This window comes from Mandrillus leucophaeus, unplaced genomic scaffold (assembly GCF_000951045.1).
Source record: "Mandrillus leucophaeus isolate KB7577 unplaced genomic scaffold, Mleu.le_1.0 Scaffold347, whole genome shotgun sequence".
NCBI lineage: Eukaryota > Metazoa > Chordata > Mammalia > Primates > Cercopithecidae > Mandrillus > Mandrillus leucophaeus.
The window spans coordinates 291,025-304,754 of NW_012103665.1; the positions used below are offsets into that span (position 1 = coordinate 291,025).

Genomic DNA, 13,730 nt, shown 5'->3' on the forward strand with positions numbered 1-13,730 from the left:
CAGATTAAATTTCCCTACTCCTATTTCTTTCCCAGGTTCGGTGATGCTGTGAAAGGTAATTTGGTGGTGGGCACCTTATCTTGGCCATCCCCATGGGTGATTGTTATTGGCTCCTTCTTTTCAACGTGTGGGGCTGGACTTCAGAGCCTCACAGGTGCACCGAGGCTGCTACAAGCTATTGCCAAGGATAACATCATACCATTTCTGAGGGTGAGTGACCTTTTTTATGCCCTCTTCTTTTTTTCCCAGCTTTAATGAGAAACAGTGTGGTCTTCATGGGCTTAGAAATTACTAGACCATAACTGTGGAGACATGGGTTTTTAGTACAAGACCCTCTAAATCCCAAGCATGAGTTTACATGTGAGTGCTATAAAGGTGCTTAAAAGATATCACAGTTGTAACACTATTGATCTTCCAGATGTCTGAAACTGTAGGCTAGAGAAATCAGAGAGCAATGACTCGATACTCCTATGCCTGGTATTTCCTTTCTGTGTACAGGTTTTTGGCCACAGCAAAGCCAATGGGGAGCCTACCTGGGCTTTACTTCTAACTGCTGCCATTGCAGAGCTTGGAATACTTATTGCCTCCCTGGATCTTGTGGCTCCAATTCTTTCCATGTAAGAGCCAGTGATTTTCTTCAGTTATTCTTGCTTACATGATAAATAATGCATGTTTATTTCCCTCAGTCATGTAACAGTAGTGATAACAGAGTGGGCTAAATACAGATGTAACTTCACTTAAATAAAAGTCATTCCTGAGAACTCTCAAGTAAGGCTAACTTTTGTAAGTTATTAGGTTTTTTCCTACCCATTTAAATTCAGAAGTTCTTTGGCTTCATTTCTAATTCATTATCAATTGGTTGTAGCTTTTACCACCACTGTTAGTTTTTTTATTTATTCACCTGTGATTTATTGATGACTTACTACTTACCTGGCACTGTGTAATATGGTATTCTGGGAATACAAAGATGGATAAGACACAACCTTATGGAACTGATAATGGATAAGGAAACCAATGATTCCCATATAGCATGATGAGTGCCATGGTAAGGGTGAACACTGAGTGCCGTAGGAACACCAGGGCAGGGCATGTAAACAGACGGCAACTCGAGAAAGATTTTCTGGAGGAAGTGATACTTGTATCTTGAAGAATAACTGGTTATTTGCTAAGAAAAGAAGGGGTGAAGAACATTTCAGGCAGAGAATGCGTATAAAGGAATTGAGGAATGACATAAGGTAGCACATCCAGAGAACTGGAAGTAGTTTGGCTTGGCTAGAGTGGAGGGTGCATGCTGAGGGAATAGCAGAATAGAGAAGTAGGTAGATCAGGATCACAAAGGGTCTGGAACTTTTACCTGGAAGTAGTGGGTAATCTTTGAGAACAAAATGATAATGCTTTAGGATGATCAGTCTGGTATAAAAGATGGATTAGAAGGAGGCTAGACTTGCTCCTCTAATGCTAATTAGGGAATGCTAATTGGAAAGAAGAAATGAGAGCCTAAACTAAGGTGATTAGTAGTAGAGATGAAAAGGAAGAGAAGCAGCTTAGAGATTTTTAAATAGAATCCATAGGACTTGGTAAGTGAATTTGGAACAAGGGTAAGGAAGAGGAAACCTGGATTATCCTAAGAACAACTGGGTAAAGAGTGATAATGTCATTGACTGAGAGAACAGAGAAGGATGAGCAGCTTTGTGAGGAGAGGTTGAAGTTTCCCTGCTTCCTACTTAATCAAGGGTTAGTTGTCTAGAAACAGACTTCAATACAGCAAAGGTCTCCAGTTCCTTAACCTTCAAAGAATCATCTTCCAATAAGAATCACTCTTATTCTTTTCATTCTTCAGGTTTTTTCTCATGTGTTACCTCTTTGTAAACTTGGCATGTGCCTTGCAAACATTACTTCGAACACCCAACTGGAGACCCCGATTCCGCTACTACCATTGGTAAGTCTGCTTCTTTTATTCTTTTTACTCACGTTTGGAGAGAACCCATCTTTGAAGTAGAAAACTGGGAGAGTCTGGGTTCTCGATAAAATTTTTTTCTTGGTCAGCCATTTCATACTGTTTCAACTTTCAATTCTTATCTGAATCCTCACCCTCCTATCCTATTTTCCTATATCACCTTATAATAACTTATAACACCCAGTAAGAGTAGAGCAAAAGCACAAAATAGATATTTCCAGCCTTCTGTAATTTTCAGATTAAAACAATCTTCTCTTGCATATTTATTTTCCTGTTTGTCTCTTAGGGCTACGGAGTCAGAGGTTCTAAGTTCCAATCTCAGCTCTACTGTTTCCTAGCTTTGTAACCTTCAGCAAAGCACATAACCATGTGAAATTTAATTTTATTCATTTGTAAAATGGGACTAATAAATCTAAAGTGCTTGTCGTAGTGCCTGGTACATAGTAAAGCTCAGCTCTCAATGAACTGTTGCTGCGGCTGCTGTTGTAGTTAAGTCTCCCCAGTCCTGAAGGGGTTGTCATGAAAGATTTTTGGCTACCATCCCATATCTGTCCTCTCACAGCTAAGAGCTCATTAATTATGTCCGTATGTACCCACTGCTACATTCTTCTTTGCTAACTTTCTCCTTGTTCCCTTTCTGTCTTCACTTACCAATGGTGGACAGTGATGTAACCTTTATTGGGCAAAAATCAAAATCTTCAACTAAGTTTTAATGCCTCTGATCCTCTTTCTAGCTTTAACGTTAGTTAAAAGTTCTTCATGAGGCCGGGCGCATTGCCTCATGCCTGTAATCCCAGCATTTTGGGAGGCCAAGGGAGGCGGATCACCTGAGGTCAGGAGGTTGAGACCAGCCTGACCAACATGGAGAAACCCCATCTCTATTAAAAATACAAAGGTAGCCAGGCGTGGTGGCGTATGCCTGTAATCCCAGTTACTCAAGAGGCTGAGGTAGGAGAATCATTTGGACTCGGGAGGCAGAGGTTGCAGTGAGCCGAGATTGCACCATTGCACTGCAGCCTGGGCACCAAGAGGGAAACTCCGTCTCAAAAAAAAAAAAAAAAAAAGGTTCTGTATAAACTTTGTTTGTTGCTATCTTGCCTCTATTTTTCTCTTTCTCTTTACCCTATATTTTCATTACATCCTAGTTTTCTCCAGATTAACACTCCTATTCATTCTTAAAAATTCATCACAGAGCTAAGAAGTTCATTCTGTACACAGAAAAACTTAAGTAAATATGGTTGTCTACCTAATTTGTGTGGTCAAAACAAGCAATTAATTCATTACCGTCTGCCAGGTTTCTCTTATGTACAGTCCAAAAATAATTTTTCTTTTCTTTTTTTTTTTTTTTTGAGACAGAGTTTCGCTCTGTTGCCCAGGCTGGAGTGCAGTGGTGCGATCTCAGCTCACTTCAAGCTCCGCCTCCTGGGCTCACGCCATTCTCTTGCCTCAGCCTCCCGAGTAGCTGGGACTACAGGCGCCCACCACCATGCCCGGCTAAGTTTTTGTATTTTTAGTAGAGACAGAGTTTCACCGTGTTAGCCAGGATGGTCTCGATTTCCTGACCTCATGATCCGCCTGCCTCGGCCTCCCAAAGTGCTGGGATTACAGCCGTGAGCCACCATGCCTAGCCCAAAAATAATTTTTCTCAGTGAGTTCTGCAGTTATGCTAATAAATGTTTATAAACTTTTTAGAAATATTTATATGAAAATTTTCAAAAGATCCTAGAGTTATTAACATTTCTGGCTGCGTGTCCCATCCTGGCTTTGCCAAGTAAGTATTAATTGTCCTCATAACTGCAGGTGACTGATAGTGTTCTGTTACTTACATGGTTTTCCAGCAGTTGGAAACATAACAGCAGTTGGTCTGTTGCAAAGGACAGTTTGGGATTTAGTGCACATCTACTGACTGTTTCATGATAAGACAACTGTAGAACTGAGAATAAGCACATAGAAACTTTTGTGGCAGTGTGACATTGCTACAGCATCCAGGCATGTGATGATTTTTTGAATAATTCATTTTCATTGCATTTTATAAAAGTTATATTTATAATAGTTTCAAAGTTTTTAAAAAATAATCCCTCACTACAGATAGTTTGAGAAGCACCTCTAACATAAGCTTCTTTTTCAGCTACTTTAAAAAATACTTTTTTGTATTTGTTTTTAATTTTCTAGGGCCCTTTCTTTCATGGGAATGAGTATCTGTCTGGCTCTGATGTTCATTTCTTCCTGGTATTATGCCATTGTAGCCATGGTAATAGCTGGTATGATCTACAAGTACATTGAGTACCAAGGGTGAGTGTGGATTTAATCTTGATCACTGCTAAAAGTATCAAGACTAGCTAGTTTGGTTGGAGCCAGTTCAGTGAAAATACATTAAGGACCCAGGTAACTTCATTTTCATAACTATATTCTGTACCCCTAATTCTCTAACCGTCTTACTGATGCAAGCTTTTCATCACAAGGGAAATCCATTGAGAAAGTATGAATGGATCAATGGAAAATAACAAAGGACATATCCAAATAATAATGATTAGTACCAAACAAAGTATAACACAAATATAAATATTTTTGCTTATCTCTTCAGTCAAGGGATTGTCTCTGAAATGAAAAAGAAATTAGTTCTGAACAACTTTGTAACTACTAAGACTTACAACTTTCAAAAATGAGGACGAAGTAACATTCTTATTCAGAAGATCACACTGAACTTTACTTTCTCTGCATTATTTTCAAAGTAACTTAAACTCCAGGTCTGTTATAATTTTCTAATCTAAATTGCTCTTTTACATTATTGTTTTGAACAATTAGGTAGAAGGACTGAATGAGTGACCCCTTCAGGCTTTATTCTGAACTGTTTGTGCAGTGCAGTCTGTTGGTGCTGTTGATCTGCCTACATCGGGTTCATTATATTAGTAAAGAACATTATGTAAATCATTAATCTGAGCTTTAATCTTCTACCTTACACATGTGTGATTTTTAGATTCAGAAAAAAACTTTAGTTTTTAAAAGTATACTTACTATAGTTTAAATTTGTCTCTGCTCTTTTCTTTTTCTCACAGAGCGGAGAAGGAATGGGGTGATGGTATCCGTGGGCTGTCCCTCAGTGCAGCCCGGTTTGCTTTGCTTCGGTTGGAGGAAGGACCTCCACACACTAAAAACTGGAGGTAAAGAAATCAACACTAGCGGTATTTGGCACATAGTTAACACACAAAAATATGTGCTTTGTTGATTACAGGATAAGGAAACCATGTGGCTCAAGGAAATGGTATAATGGACCTCTTTTGAACTATTCTAAATCCTTAATTTTTTTATTCCCTTTTCTTCATGTCACTTATGAGCAAGATTTCTACAATTTATTATTCTTCACAATTTATTATTCTTCCTTGAAGACTGATCAACTTGAGATAGTACTGGGAGCATTCAAACTAATACCCTCATCCTGTCATTTCCTGTGATTTCTTCCTTCTGTCAAATTACCTGTTTCATACAGATCTCCTGAATTACAGGGTGGAGTCTGTCATTCTGTTCCCCAAACCCAAAATGTTTTCTCCTCCCCTCCAACCCCCACCAACCTCTTCACAGGCCTCAGTTGCTTGTATTACTGAAACTAGATGAAGACTTACATGTCAAGCATCCTCGCCTCCTCACCTTTGCCTCACAGCTCAAAGCAGGAAAAGGTCTCACTATTGTGGGCTCTGTCATCGTGGGGAACTTTCTAGAGAACTACGGTGAAGCTTTAGCTGCTGAGCAGGTAAGAGTCAGACTTTTGATGTATTGGAACTCAGCTTACAGCTTTGTGATGTTAAGTAGTAAGACCTCAAACTTCTACTTGAATCTTGTTCCTGAGTGATCTAGGAGGTTTCTCACTTAGTGCTGACCTTTGAACAGACACTTTCTCCCAAATAATAAGATGAGCCAGAAAATAGTTATTTATTCTTTTTTCCCATTTAAAGCATTACTAAATTATAAGATGATTAAATCTAAACATTATTTTCAAATATACTCTAAACATTAAGCACTGAGAAAAGTCATGTAAGTAAATTGATCCGTTGAACTATGGAGAGGGTTCCTCTCAATCTTGTGACAACGAGTAATGACCAAATTTTCTTCCTCTTTAATCTATGTGGTATCATGAGCAAGATTCCTTTGCCACTTCTGGTTAGCTGTACTGAACATTAAAGTTCTACCTTAACAAGGAAGTTGTTTTCACTCTAATATTTATTATACATGATAGAACTAATCCTGTTGTTTTTGAAATGCCATTGTGTTCAGTGTGTTCAATGGCATTTCAAAAGTCTTACTGGATTTCATTTTGGAATACTTTGAAATCCTAAACACTAGAAATGCTGAAGAAACATTACTCCAGAATGATGGTAAAAATTAATAAAAGGTACCCAGGATTGAAAATCATGAGATCCTAGTTGTCAGCCACATCACTGATTTAATCTGTGCCTTTGCAAAAGTCATTCCATTTTCTGTACCATTATTCCCTTCCTTTTCCCACTGAGAGGGTGGAGTAAGAGTAAATGCGATGATATCTCCAAATTGGTTTGACTAAAGGAAGAGTAATGCAAATACAAGTGTCATGAATAATCACCATTAAAATGTCAAAAAGCATATGGGAATGGGAGAAGCAAAAAAGAAAACATACCTGAGAAAATTCTAAAGTGAAACTGAATCATCATATTGAGTTTCTGGTAAGATGAGTCAGGGCATGACTGGGGCTGAGGCAGGAAGGAGATCTTGTTCACACTAGTGAATCACCCTGGTCAACTGAGAAAGAATGTTGAATATTCACTTTGTAGAGATCCCTGTTCCCAGTTTTTTGGTATGGTGCAAAGGAACAAAAGCAGAACAGAGGAAAAAGCAGAGAAACTACATGTAGACAACCAGCTACAGAGGCAAAAATATGTAGTAAGCACTTAGAAAGTGAAAAAGATAAAAGATCATGAAATTCCTTTGGGATAATTTTAACTTTTTGGACTTTTCTGTAGACGATACAGATTTATGAAGACTTTGGAAAAAGGTAGGGGATATAATACGGAGAAGGAATAATGGGTTAAAAGGTCCAGAGTGAACCACTTCAGTGTTGCGGTCCTGTGTCTCTTTCAGACCATAAAGCACCTAATGGAGGCAGAGAAGGTAAAAGGATTCTGCCAGCTGGTGGTGGCCGCCAAGCTGAGAGAGGGCATTTCCCACCTTATCCAGTCATGTGGCCTTGGGGGCATGAAGCACAACACAGTGGTGATGGGCTGGCCTAATGGCTGGCGTCAAAGTGAAGATGCCCGCGCTTGGAAGACTTTTATTGGTACTAACCATTTCTCATACAAACCTAAGGGCCTGAGTCGAGGGGATATAGTTAAATCTCTGTCACCCCCAGCCTCCTAAAATAGAGATTATGCCATTGCTGGAGCATAGTCTTATAAGGCAACCTGAAAAACTACTAGTAGTCTGGTAGTAATACCAGATTCTACCTGTCCCCTTCAGCTTCACATCATGTTCATGAATTATTTATTTCTGTCATGTCTTGTGCTAGGAATTATCTCCAAAATTGCCATGTTTTCATTTGTGATTTTCCATATTGATGTTCTCACAGAAATTGGAAGAATTGTTCTTCAGCATCGTCATCTCCCAAATTCACATATCCCCCCTTAGAAATGTAGTAATCAGAATATACCCTGTAACATAAACTGTGGTTCTCAGTCTAATTCTGTTAGCTATTCAGATTTTTCACAATGATTTTTCTTATGTAATGAGATAGAATCTAAGTAAATAGGACCCCTTGCTCAAAGAAGTGTGAAGAGAGCATTTCCTTGCTTTCCTGATATGCTAGGAAGCAAGGCAAGCCTAAGGATTCTTCTCTGCTTATTCTTTTTTCTCCCTAGGCACAGTTCGAGTGACAACTGCTGCCCATCTCGCACTGCTGGTGGCTAAAAACATCTCCTTCTTTCCCAGCAATGTGGAGCAATTTTCTGAGGGCAACATTGATGTGTGGTGGATTGTGCATGATGGGGGGATGCTCATGCTACTACCATTCCTGCTGAAACAGCACAAGGTATTTGAGACAACTTTTCTTTGCAAGTCTTTCTCCCTTGTGTCCTGGTTCGCCAGACAAATTCTTTCTCTGATTGTATAGTGTTGGGGTTTAGAATCAGAAGAGTTGGAAGTTATTCTAGGCTTTCCTATGATCCCACTTTCAACCTTAAGAGAAATAATTGTCTTTGTATTTGATACCTACTTATCTCCAAGTAAAATTCAGCCAATTAATAAAGTTCCATATGAGCCCTTGGGGAAAACAACAACAGGTGAACACATCTTTTTTAAAAAAATACTGGAAACTTAAGGTATATGTATGTGTGTGTATTGCACACATATATGCGCTCATTCCGTGGTAAAACTAATTAAATGAAATTTAAAATGTAAATATATAGTCTGCATGTTGTCATTGATGTACTATCTGAATAAAGCACCCTCTTAACATATCGTCAGCCATCTTTTCTTTTGCCAGTGTTTTCTTGTTATGAAATTAAGGACTCCTTAAAACTGTATTAAATGTGGTGTTTAGTCAATCTTTTGCCCTAATACAATAACATGGCAAGTAGGAAGCTAGGAACAAATAGCCTCATACTACATATAGCAAGATTCTTCTAGACCACAATGTCTTATGTCTTTCTAATTTTCCACATGTGTATGTCACTCAGGTGTGGCGAAAGTGCAGCATACGGATCTTCACAGTAGCCCAATTAGAAGACAACAGTATCCAAATGAAGAAGGACCTAGCCACCTTCCTGTATCACTTGCGCATTGAGGCGGAGGTAGAAGTGGTGGAGATGGTGAGAAAGCTGAGTTTGAGATACAAGAGGTTCATTCCCCCATTCCTCTCCCTGTCGTCCTTGAATCTTTTCTGGTTTGGGAAATTTTTCAGCTCTAAATATGGATTAATCCCCTAGTGCCAAAAACAAAAACAAAAAAAACCCTAATTTGTTGCCCTAAGTAGAATGTATATGTGATGCATGTTTGATGTTACTTTTTGGTTTTGCTTTCTTGTTTATCACACAGCCCTTATATTTCTGCCAGATTCTCATCTGCTTAATATAGTTTTATGAAATTTTAATTCATAAAGTCAGCTTAAAATCACACATGGCTTAAAAAAAAAAAACCTAACAGTATTAAAAAGAGACTAGAGTTTGTATTTTGTGTTTCAAGGCAACACATGTCTTGGTTAGATTATGGAAAAGACTCTCAGGGCCTCTGGATTTTATCTACAATCACAAAAACATTTATGTAGCTCAATGACTAAACAAAATAGGGGTGAAACATAGGTTAATATTGTCATGCTTTCCCTGGTTTAATTTAGTGACTGGAAATAAAAATGTATGGTTCATCCTTCTTTCTCCTTTGTGCTTTTGGCCCCCTTTGTGTGATGTCTGTGGCAGCATGACAGTGATATATCAGCATATACTTATGAGCGCACTTTAATGATGGAGCAGAGGTCCCAGATGCTCCGGCACATGCGGCTCTCCAAAACAGAGCGAGACAGAGAGGTGAGACCTTACTGCATCAATCCAATCCGGGCTCTCTGCAGTCTGTCACTGAAAGGGATGATACTGGGCTGGGCACGGTGACTCACGCCTGTAATCCCAGCACTTTGGGAGGCTGAGGCGGGTAGATCAAGAGGTCAGGAGTTCACAACCAGCCTGGCCAAGATGGTGAAACCCCGTCTCTACTAAAAATACAAAAAAATTAGCCGGTCATGGTGATGGGCGCCTGTCATCCCAGTTACTCGGGAGGCTGAGGCAGGAAAATTGCTTGAACCTGGGAGGCGGAGGTTGCAGTGAGCCGAGATTGCGCCATTGCACTCCAGCCTGGGTGACAGAGCAAGACTCCGTCTCAAACCCCCAAAAAAATAAAAATTAAAAAAAAGGGATGATACTATATTGTTTTCACAAGATGACAAATTCTTTCCTTTTCACTGTCAGTTATTCCACTATAACCCATTATTACTTCAAAATAACCAAAGATGAAGCGTGAGAGAAAATTTGGTAGAATAACTTGTGGTGGACCTTCTTCCACAGGCACAGTTGGTGAAAGACCGAAACTCAATGCTACGATTGACCAGCATTGGCTCTGATGAGGATGAAGAGACAGAAACCTATCAGGAGAAGGTGCACATGACTTGGACAAAAGATAAGTACATGGCATCCCGGGGACAAAAAGCCAAGTCAATGGAAGGATTCCAGGACCTGCTTAACATGCGTCCGTAAGTTTTCCCACTCCCAAGTTTATCACAAAATAACCTAACCAGTGGCACAAATGTGACTGCCTGGACACACAGGATGGAGTCTGTTCATTTAACCCTGAATCTAACCACCTCATTATTGTTTGCCTATTCATACTGGCTCCCAATGAATACGGTACATAAGCTAACCATCCCTTCTATCCATAGTTCACCTCCATACTGTGTTCTTACTATAAAATAAGCAAACAGAGAATGAGAAAACCCAGACATTAGTATTATAAAGAAATCATTTTAGGCCAGGCGCAGTGGCTCAGGCCTGTAATACCAGCACTTTGGGAGGCAGAGGCAGGTGGATTATCTGAGGTCAGGAGTTTGAGACCAGCCTGTCCAGCATGGTGAAACCCTGTCTCTACTAAAAATACAAAAAAAATTAGCCGGGCATGGTGATGGGCGCCTGTCATCCCAGTTACTCGGGAGGCTGAGGCAGGAAAATTGCTTGAACCTGGGAGGCGGAGGTTGCAGTGAGCCGAGATTGCGCCATTGCACTCCAGCCTGGGTGACATGAGCTGAACTCCCTCTCAAAAAAAGAAAAAAGAAATCATTTTATCAGATGACCCATAGTCGAGTGAAAAAGCTCTGGATCTCAAGTTTTTAACGTTGCCTATTTAGTTAGTTTTCTTTTTACCTTAACAACCTTTATTTCTTCCCACTCAGGGACCAGTCCAATGTGAGGCGGATGCATACAGCAGTGAAACTCAACGAGGTTATAGTTAACAAGTCCCATGAAGCAAAGCTGGTTTTATTGAATATGCCAGGGCCACCCCGAAACCCTGAGGGTGATGAAAACTGTATCCTTTCCAAGAGTGGGGCTTCCAGTAGGGAAGATCTCCTTAGCCTCTTTCTGAGATAACTAGGTAACAATAAAAGTCATTGTCTATGCCCCACTTTCCCTCTTTAAGGAAGGAAGACTTAAAAGTCTTAGGCAAAGATTTTTACAAAGTTATAAGACGAATCTCTTTTAGGGGAGTTGGGGCAAATATAATTCAGTTCTAAAAGACGTTTCAGGTGGTATATTTGCAACATGACATCGAATATTCAGTGTATAAAACCCTTCCTGACAATCCTACAGACAGCATACCCACATCCTTTCTCCTTTTTAGGTTCTACCTGCTTTGCAAAGCCTTTTTCTTTTGGATGGAGTTAGGGGAGAAGCTGAGATAGAACCTCCTTTAACTGAGGGAAAAGAGATAGGTATTCTTCCTCATACCTTCATCGCAGGACTCCGGGGATAAGGGAAACCCTTCAGCACTGACACATAAATTAGTTTATTCCCACCAGTGCCATTAAGAAAAAGAGGTTTAGGCCGGGTGTGGTGGCTCACGCCTGTAGTCCCAGCACTTTGGAAGGCTGAGGCAGGTGGCTCACCTGAGGTCAGGAGTTCAAGACCAAGCTGCCCAACATGGTGAAACCCTGTCTCTACTAAAAATACAAAAGTTAGCTGGGTGTGGTAGCGGGTGCCTGTAATCCCGGCCACTTGGGAGGCTGAGGCAGGAGAATCACTTGAACCAGGAGGCGAAGGTTGCAGTGAGCCAAGATCGCACCATTGCACTCCAGCCTGGGCAACAGAGGAAATTCTGTCTCAAAAAAAAAAAAAAAAAAAAAAAAAGGTTTAAAAAGAAAAAGACAAATCGAACTGGCAGAAAAATCTGACTTGAGCAGCTTCACTTAGAAATTACTTGGGTTCTCTGTAGGAACCTTGTTAGCTGCCCTATTGTAGCTTTTTTTCTTCTTTCATCATTTTTATCTTACTTAGAATAACACTTGTAGGTTTTCCCATTTTTAAAGTTAACACAAATGGGAGTCTTGTATTATATATGCAAAAGGACTGGATCCCTGGTTACTTCTGCACAGGGTTAAATTCAAAGTTCAGACTTTTCTGAATATATAATAATTAAGCAGCTAATTTTGTAGCTCTATGATCAGATAACCTCAGATTATGATTATACCAGATTGTAAGTTTGTGCTCTTCTTTTGCCTGTCTCCTTGACAAGTTTTGAAGACATGGAGTTCCTAGAGGTGCTTACCGAGGGACTAGAGCGAGTCCTACTTGTCCGGGGTGGTGGCAGTGAAGTGATCACCATTTATTCATAACCTACTCTGAATGACTGTGCTTGGCCTGTTTTCTTAAAAGGCCTACATCCTCCATGGAAGTGCCAGCTCATTACTACCACTCCTACTCAACTAGAAGCCTGTGTTCTGTACACATCATACTGAACTCTTGATGAGCTGAGCCTCAAGTACCTGTGTAAAAGAGCTCCCATCTGATCTGCAGTCCTTACAGAAAAAGCAAATATTCCTTCAACTCAGAACAATGTTCAAGTCTTACGAGCCACGTCTGAGCAATCAAAGGCAAATTAGAATTAACAAGCTGAGCCAATAAATGAATTGGTAAAAGGGATACCAGAAATTCAACTGAAGAAAAAAAGCAAGTCAAGTAAATATTCAGCATTAAAGATGAATCTCAGAAGTCATGGTCCAATGATGACACCGTGGGGATAAAACAACTAGAGACAGCTTCACCTTACTAAAAAATTTATGGTCAAGTATATTTAGACCTATTATCCTCGGCAAGCCAAGATGCAAACACTTTTTAGCTATATTTCTTTAGTATACCCACTGCTCTAACTTTATATTAGGATACCAACTTGAAACATGGCTGTAGCCTCTACTTCTTCAAAAACATTCCCCCAAAATACCAGATTTAAGTATCCATACTGTGTCAGTGTATACTTCAACTGTTTATTTCTCTTAACTCAAAACCCATTCTGTCATTGTAACACAGGCAATGTTACCATGGAAATTGTTTTTGGTAAGGTAAAAATTATTTCTTTCAGGTTCTTTTCAAATGGCCAAACTAAGAGAACTCCAAAAGGAAGCTATTAACATTTACTGAGTCTGTGGTTCTCTATGCAACGTGGACAAAACATACAAGCTGTTATCTAAGAAATGCAGGTCATGGTGCACATTAACCAATAGGTTCTTCTCCCCACTGCATCCACCCCCGCGCCTTTTTTTATGCCCTCTTATTAAGCACAGGTCAAAAAATCTTAAGGAACAAGTACTAGGAAAACTGGCTAAACATCCTTCCCTGAAAGCACTGGGCCATCTTTTAAAGGGCATATCTAGCAGTGGAATTGGAAGTTCTAGAGCCATACTCTTTCCTTGGTGCCAATGTTACTGAGTGGCTACTCTCCTTACCTACTGTGCTAAAATGGCATACACATTGGCATTGACCTGTTGAAGAAATTTTACCACTAAGAAATCTTTTGCCTCATCTACAAAGCTGTAGTTAAGACTTGAGGCATTCAACTTAATGCCAAGTATAAGCATTTTCCCCTTTTTCTTTCAATTTTATTTTTCATTCTGACTACATAAACTTGGCTCTGAACTAAGATTAACCAAGCCAAGCCTTCTATTTGTTTTCAGAAACTTCAGGCCAGGTGCCAAAACACCTGTAATCCCAGCACTTTGGGAGGC

At 39.8% G+C, this 13,730-nt stretch overlaps 1 protein-coding gene across 6 annotated transcripts in view; it reads left to right on the top strand.

Moving 5' to 3' along the window:
* The window catches only part of SLC12A6 (solute carrier family 12 (potassium/chloride transporter), member 6), a 109,285-nt gene extending 96,320 nt beyond the window's left edge, over positions 1-12,965 (top strand). For all 6 annotated transcript variants that reach the window (XM_011989099.1, XM_011989100.1, XM_011989103.1 and 3 more), the window contains 13 exons: positions 36-210; positions 499-617; positions 1,841-1,939; positions 4,130-4,249; positions 5,014-5,118; positions 5,537-5,705; positions 7,067-7,262; positions 7,840-8,009; positions 8,656-8,787; positions 9,391-9,498; positions 10,030-10,214; positions 10,908-11,041; positions 12,253-12,965. In XM_011989099.1, coding sequence (XP_011844489.1) covers positions 36-210; positions 499-617; positions 1,841-1,939; positions 4,130-4,249; positions 5,014-5,118; positions 5,537-5,705; positions 7,067-7,262; positions 7,840-8,009; positions 8,656-8,787; positions 9,391-9,498; positions 10,030-10,214; positions 10,908-11,041; positions 12,253-12,344 — 1,804 coding nt within the window. In that variant the 3' untranslated portion in view covers positions 12,345-12,965. The remainder of the gene's footprint in view (positions 1-35; positions 211-498; positions 618-1,840; positions 1,940-4,129; positions 4,250-5,013; positions 5,119-5,536; positions 5,706-7,066; positions 7,263-7,839; positions 8,010-8,655; positions 8,788-9,390; positions 9,499-10,029; positions 10,215-10,907; positions 11,042-12,252) is intronic.
* Positions 12,966-13,730: the final 765 nt, after the last annotated feature.